At 36.6% G+C, this 7,187-nt stretch overlaps 1 protein-coding gene across 5 annotated transcripts; it reads right to left on the bottom strand.

Moving 5' to 3' along the window:
* Positions 1 to 442: 442 nt before the first annotated feature.
* On the bottom strand, positions 443 to 7,186 carry LOC121633467 (cytochrome P450 2K1-like). Of its 5 annotated transcripts, none has more exons than XM_041975533.1 (10): positions 7,164 to 7,186; positions 4,688 to 4,781; positions 4,209 to 4,371; positions 2,985 to 3,134; positions 2,737 to 2,897; positions 2,452 to 2,631; positions 2,062 to 2,203; positions 1,774 to 1,958; positions 958 to 1,099; positions 443 to 877 (listed from the first exon to the last, which is right to left on the bottom strand). In XM_041975533.1, exons 1-10 carry the CDS (start codon positions 7,169 to 7,171, stop codon positions 690 to 692), a joined length of 1,413 nt encoding a protein of 470 aa, XP_041831467.1. In that variant the 5' UTR covers positions 7,172 to 7,186; the 3' UTR covers positions 443 to 689. The 5 variants fall into 5 exon arrangements, with proteins under 5 accessions (XP_041831467.1, XP_041831465.1, XP_041831464.1 ...); XM_041975531.1 differs by lacking the exon at positions 7,164 to 7,186 and adding an exon at positions 5,101 to 5,195 and having other exon boundaries at positions 4,688 to 4,887; XM_041975530.1 differs by lacking the exon at positions 7,164 to 7,186 and having other exon boundaries at positions 443 to 543; positions 653 to 877; positions 4,688 to 5,193.
* Position 7,187: the final 1 nt, after the last annotated feature.

The following is a 7,187-nucleotide window of genomic DNA, read 5'->3' as shown; positions in this document are numbered from 1 at the left end:
TGTTCCTCTTCCTCTTTGTTCAGTGGAAAAACTTGAGAAATTACTTTTTTTTTTCTGATGTGGAAACACTTACATGAGCCGTTTGTCCTTCCTGCACCCTGTAGGCAGAGGTCATTTGATCTCCAACCCTGGTCCTCAAAAGCTTGTCCATCCTGTAGGTGTTAGATGTTTCCCTGCTACAACACACCTGATTCACCAGACACAGCAGGAAAATGTGAAATGCCTTCAGGACAGTAGGCCTTTGGGACTGGAGTTAATGATCCCTGGTTTAGAAGTCACATATCTATCCATCTATCTATCTGTCTGTCATATATGTATATATATATATATATATATATATATATATATATATATATATACCTATATATATGTATATAATATATATATATAATTGTATTGATTAAATATTGATTAAATAATGAGCATGACACCGAGTCATGAGTAGTTGAAGTATTTTTATTTGTGATCATATTAGTTTATATTAACTATTAACAGGCATTTAGCAGATCTGTCATCTGGAGCAGGTTTATTGCAGAAGGTGTCCTGAAATAAACATGTTAGAGATTAGGCTTTAGAAATACTTAAATAATAAACTCATACTTGTTTATTATTTTTATTAAACAATTATATTTAACGGAGCTGCATTCATCACACAGGGCCATGAAGATTTCTACAGCACCACCTTTTCTTCACATGCAGGACACAGCACATAGTTTATGGGGTAAAGGGCTGAGAGTGATGCCCCCACGTGGAGTCAGATCTAATTCATCCTCTGAAACTCCAGGAGGAGGAGTGAACCGGAAGTGCTGGAGGAGTGTGGTGAAGAAGATGAAGAGCTCCATCTTTGCCAGACTTTCTCCTAGACAAATCCGGCGACCTGCAGGAGAGAATCATGGGAAAACTTTGGAAATCTTTTCCTGAATGCAGCTTCAACAGAAAAGGTCAGAGTTCACAAACCTGCAGAAAATGGTATGAAGGCATCTCGCATGACGAAGTCTCCATCTTTGTTCAGGAAGTGAGCAGGATAAAAGGTGTGTGGTTTCTCCCACTCTCTGGGATCATACAGGACAGATGTGAGGAGAGGATACACCGTTGTTCCCTGAAGAAATGATAATACACACACTTAACATTTTATAATTTGCTAAATGGTACTATTACTTTAGTTAAAGATCTCTAAAAAGTTAAACAGTTCTTATCAAATAAGACATTACTAATAAACAGAAGATGCAAAAAGTAGAAATAATAATAATTAAAAAAAAACAAGACAAACAAAAACAAAAAAAAACAGAAGGATATCTCTTAGAAAACTGAATCCTGACAAATTTGGAGAAATTAAAAGAAGGTGTTGTTTTAACATGAATCCAGCCTTGAGGCGAAATGAAAACCTGACAGCGAGCTCCTCTTCAGGGGTTAATTTCAGTTCTATATCTAGGATCTTTTATCACATCTGGGCAGATGTTGCCCAATCAGTTAAAAACTGGTTTTAATGCAGAAAAAGGTGTTGAGATCAGCTTCATTTGATTCAGGTGTGTGGAAGCAGAGAAACAGCTGAAGGGCTGGAGGTAAAGATTTCTATCCTGTCCTACAGCTGGGTTGCCAGTTCTGTTTGTTATATACATCGGGGAGATGTAAGTGAGAGAATGTAAGAAAAAAAAAGAAAAAATAAAACCACTCAGAAAAAAAGACTGTTTCTGTATTTTCCTAACATGTCATATTTTTTTGGAGTGAAATGATGCATTCAGTGTTATCAGGTTTTCTAAACGTCAGTCTAACCTTCTTAATGAAGTAACCATGAAACCAGATGTCTTTGGTGGTTTTGTGAGGGAGTGACATGGGGACGATGTTGGCCAGTCTCTGGGTCTCATGGATGACAGCGTTGGTGAAGGGAAGGCTCTTCCTGTCTGCAACCTGCACCTGACGATCTCCTATGACCCTTCTGATCTCCTCCTGGACCTGGTCTTGATGATGGAACAGGACAAGATTACAGCAAAGTCATTCATCATGTCGATAAAAGACATTTTTATTATTGCTGTGACATTTTGAATAACTCAAGCTCCTTACCTTGTATCTTTGGGTACTTGGCCATCAGCAGCAGACCCCATCTCAGAGTGGTTGATGTGGTCTCAGTGCCAGCATTGAACAGGTTTGTGACTGTCATTAAAAGGTTTGCATCATGGAAATGACTGTTAGTAATCCCAGACTCCTGCACACACACATGCAATAGTGTATTCATCAGACAGAGGCTTTCAGTTTTTCTACTGCAGGGTGTGACGGTGCAAAACTTAATAAGGTTAAAAACTGATGAGGCAGGATTACGTTAGGAAAGCTGAGGTTCTTTAAATAGTTATTTGATCCTGTTTATGGAGATTTTGTTGTTTTTTTCCCACTATCTTGGAGGATGGGCATGCATTCAGCTAGTTAAACTGTAATATTCCAAAAGATAATACAAACCTCCAGTTTTTGCTTGCGCACAAGAAAGGCGTCCACAAAACCTCTGCACATCTGTGGGTTGAGAGTTTCTTTCAGGTGTTGGAAGAAGGTAAAGTTCTGCTTCCTGTTGGCAGCAGCCAGGGCGAGGAACTCCTTTTGTTTTGCAAGCCACTTGCCGAGCCACGGGAACAGGTTGTAAATCTTTCAAGCAGGAAAAGCGTCAGAGGTTACATAACACGTGCCAGAGAAAAAGCAGAAAACTCACCTGTAACAGTTAATGAATAACTAAGCTTCAATGAAAAGCACCTGAATGGAGGGAGCACCAGTGAGCTGGATGCTATAATTAGTTCGATCCACCATCGATGTGAACTCAGGATCATTATATTCAAATCTGCTGCCATATACCATGGAGCAGATAATGTTAGAGACGGCATAGTTCAGAGGCTGCATTGAATCGAAACCTTCTCCTGTAACAAGGGAAGACAGAAAAGTGTAAATAATGTGAATAATAATTAATTTACAAACAGATTCATTCTGATTAAATTCAATTCTACCTTTGAATTGTTTAAAAACATCAATCAGATGCTGACATTCATCAATGATTTTGTCCTCACAAGCCTTCTTGCCCATCCCAAAGTCTCTCAGGTTAGTCAAAGCAAAGCGTCGCATTTCTCTCCACGAGTCGCCGTTGGACCACAAAACCCCTGAGATGAAGCACCACATATTCATTTCAAACATGTAAAGAATATTTATTTGTCTCTTCGCCGACAGACATAAACAAGAAAAAAAAAAACATTTCAAAACAACATTAACCAGTTTAATCCCACATTTTCCCTGAGAAATAAATACCTGAATTTCATCTCTTAGACCTTCCCAACACATAACATGTATGAATATTCAGTTTCATGTTTGTTATGTTTTGACCAATTTACACACATAAAAAATTAAATAACATTAGCATGTGTAACATTTCTTCAAAAGGCATGGTTATAGATAGAGAAATAGATAAACAAATATTTTTATATGTATAAAAATAAGATATAGAAGCATCTAAGTTTTAAATAAGAATGCAAAAAGCAAATCAGTGTAAAAAATAATGTGCAAATCTAAAAATGATTATAATGGGGGGTTACAATCATATAATTCTCATTATATATCAGTAATAGACAATTTAAAAACATGTATGTGCAAAATATTTCAATTATATTTGTTAAATAAGGTGCTTTACTAACTTCCTCTCCAAACGTCTCTAGAAGCGTAGACAGGAAGTCAAGACGCCTGGTCATGTGATGATTTACTGACAGCCTTTTTTTTTTTTATTTCTAAACATACATTAGCTCCCCAAAGCCAAAGCAACACTTCCAGAAGCTTCCAGAAGTTAAAGATTATGACTGTTGCTGGTGGGATTAAACAGGATGAAACAACAGAGAAAGCAGAATCATACATTTCCAGCAGGAGGCAGAAGAAGCTGTGCTTAGTGAATCCATCCTTTTCCCACCAGCATGAGTAAAATCACTCGTTCCACCTCCTTCTTTACGTTGTGCACAAGAACTTCTTGTATTTCTCACGTTTGCTTTTTTGAAAACAACCTCCTTAAATGACATTTTCCCTCCTCTGACTGAACGTGCTCTGAATATTTCCTGGGAATTGATTAGTTTTAGCTTTATTTTGTGTGGTTTGATGTTGTGTTTGATCCATTTTGGAAATTAGACGAGATCGAATTGTTAGATTTTATAAATTATTAAGGAAAAATGTTTTGCTTATTTCTTTTTTCTTACCATGCCCTTTGTTAAATTCACGCAGAATTGGAAGCATGTATCTGCCTCCGAACTCCTCGTCATGGTTGACAAGCGCCTCCTTCACCGTCTTGAATCCTGCCAGGACCACCACCTTTTTAGGTCCGAAGTAAACGGTGAAGACCGAGCCGTATTTCTTGGAAAGCTAAGAACAGAAGGAGATGGTGATGTTGCTTAAACCATACAAGTACATTTGATTCCAGCTTTCTCTATAAGAGAAGACAAGATAAAATAAGATACAGACAAAGATAAAGATAAAGATAAAGATAAGTAAATAATTATCTTTTGGAAAGATTAACAACAAAATGATTCATATCAAAATCCCATTTGAAAACAGAAATTTACGCCTCCAAAATCAGAAAATCAAAACGTCTGAGAAACAGAAGTTTACACTTTTCTTTTCTGAATGGGATTAGTGAGTCTGTGTGAAACGACCTCTTAAAAAACCAGATCAACCTCACCTCCAGTAACGTTTTGTAGGGTTTCTTCAGGTCAATCTGCAGCAGGTTCCCAAGCAGGGGAAGTGGTCTGGGTCCTGGAGGCTCCTTTTGGGAGCTGAAGATGGAGGAAGAGATCAAATAGATGGCCAGAAGGACTGCCAGAGCCCCCAGCAGGGAGCCCAAATTCAAGGACTGGAGTAAAAATTCTAAAAGTGCCATGACTTTAAGACGTGAGGGTCACAGGGAGCAGTCACCAGTAGAAAATAAAAGTCATTCTGATGGCTCGAACCATCGGTGTGAAGGTTCATCTATGAAAGCTAGTAAATCATTGCTTTAACAGCTGGTACTTTGTTCTCTGTAAAAGTCTAAAAATCTAAGAGATATCTCATTTTAAAATGTCTTATTCACACACTCAGTTACAACTGCATTCTTACCAATTCATAGAAAAGCTGATAATTTCAGCTTCAGAGTGAAAACTGATGTTGCTGTGGTATAAAAATCCACACTGAGCTCATTAGAAAGAGACATGCTGCAGATTCGCTGGGTCAATCATTAACCTGACTGTATACTGCTAGCATTTGTTCTGACTTCCCTTTGAACTTATACGAAAGTTTAATTTGTCCTCCATCCAAGATGAATGAACTTGTTCAACTTGTAAGAGCAAAGAAAGCTGAAAGAAGTTAGACAGGTTTTAAATTTCTACAGGTTCATCTTGAGAATGACCTGAGCTGACTGGTGTCTGTGCAAGAATCCGTCAGCTTCTTCATTTCTTGTGCAGATTTTAAGTGTTTTGTGTTTGTAAAAATATCATTCTGACCTTTTACAGAGCAACTCTTTGGATATGGTACCTCCAGCTGCTTTAGAAATATTCTAAAATCTAATTAAAATCTGGACCTCAGAGTCTTATGTCTAGTCACAATGACAAGTAAGATTTTTTCTTTAAAGCAGACTCAAGAAAAAATGGTGAGAAAAATCTAATTAGTCTTTATTTGGCCATTTAACAAAATGTGAAAACAGACTTTTACTTTTTTTTTTGTATATTCACTACTTATTATTGCGTAATACATCAAAATTATTGTAAAGCATTATTGAATTTAAATTTAATTCAACTTTATTTGTATAAAGCCACTTCACAACGTCATCTCAGGGCACTTTACTGACAAATCCATTCAAGCCAATTCATAACAAATAATAGCTTAGTTAAAGAAAACCAACATTATTGTTTAATTATTATATTATTTTATTATTAAAGAAAAGTACTGGATTGTTTTGACCATAAAATGAAGCAAAAGGTTTTAGAAATGGTATGTTTTAAATATAAAAATACAGCTTTAAGGGGTTAAAAATAAAAATAACATCTCTCTCAGGATGTGTTAGTATGTATTATTAACTCTAAAGGAAAGGTGCAGAAGTCCTTTTTGCAAACAATAACAGATGCAAACATGAATTTATGCCTCTTTCTGTCAAATTCATCACTAAGCAGCAGGGATCTACACGTGTTCCTTTTCTACTGAGTGCATGTATGTGGAGGAGGCATGTATAAAAGTAAAGTACCAGTCAAGAGTTAAAGCTCTGGACAGATTTAATCATTAGATTTAAAGGATAAATCTGTCCAAACTTTTCAGCGGTGCTGTATGTAGAAGGATGACAAATTTGTTCAGATCAACACATGGAATTTCTCTAAGTTTTTCGTTGGTATATGTTTTTATTATGTTTGCATTTTGGGATTTTTATGCAGCATTTTCCTGAATTCAAGACAAAGTGACCTTGACCTGGAAAAAGACCAGCAATTATTCCAACTGAGAGGAGACAAACTTAGCCTGTAGCATTTTTGGATGTTTGAAAACTACTCATAATATCACAGGAGACTTTTTTTAAATATAAAACAACTCAAACCTAAAAGTGACTCAGCTGTTTGAGTGCATACTTTTTCACACTGTGTCACTTTTACATCAGTTTACTTTGTCCTTGTTCATGATGCAACATGGTACACAGTCCATCTAACTGATGATAAAATGAGGTGGCAGAACATTTTTATTTGTATGATGAAAAACACATCGTGTTTAGCTTGTCTGTAGATCCTTTTTTTCTTTTTTTTTTTAAAATAATCTCTCCGACACTCATATTTGCTTCAAAGGCAAAAATGAATCATCAGTATTTCCTTTGCTGTTATTTGCTGTTTTTCTGCTACACTTCAGCCATTCACTCATATTTATTTTTATCTTTATTTTTATCTGAGAGGAAATGATTGTTTATCAGTCTGTTTTGGCCCTGTGATGGTGACCTGTCCAAGGTGTCCGCTGCCTCTCACCTGGTAGCTGCTGGGATAGACACCGGCTCCCTGTGACCCTGTGTCGGAAAAAGCTTGTGTAGAAAATTGCTTTATGGATGGATTTTTATCTGTAAAACCCTCTCTATCCAGAAGGGGGTGCAACTGGTTAACTAATAAAAGCAAAGAAAAAATGGCCAAAGTTTCATGACAGCGTTTACTACATACGCAGTCATTTTAATGCAGGCCTCA

Source organism: Melanotaenia boesemani, chromosome 22 (assembly GCF_017639745.1).
Source record: "Melanotaenia boesemani isolate fMelBoe1 chromosome 22, fMelBoe1.pri, whole genome shotgun sequence".
NCBI classification, from domain to species: Eukaryota; Metazoa; Chordata; class Actinopteri; order Atheriniformes; family Melanotaeniidae; genus Melanotaenia; species Melanotaenia boesemani.
Note: the sequence above shows the minus strand (reverse complement) of the source record. Positions and strands in the feature narration are given on the sequence as shown.

What these genes read in the sequence shown, in the direction of transcription:
- LOC121633467 (XM_041975531.1), bottom strand. Translation starts at nt 4,885, where the DNA reads ATGGCACTTTTAGAATTTTTACTCCAGTCCTTGAATTTGGGCTCCCTG. An exon ending in TGCGCAAGCAAAAACTGGAG is followed by an intron (nt 2,204 to 2,451) that starts GTTTGTATTATC and finishes GTGTGTGTGCAG; the next exon opens with GAGTCTGGGATTACTAACAG. An exon ending in CTTCATACCATTTTCTGCAG is followed by an intron (nt 878 to 957) that starts GTTTGTGAACTC and finishes TCTCTCCTGCAG; the next exon opens with GTCGCCGGATTTGTCTAGGA.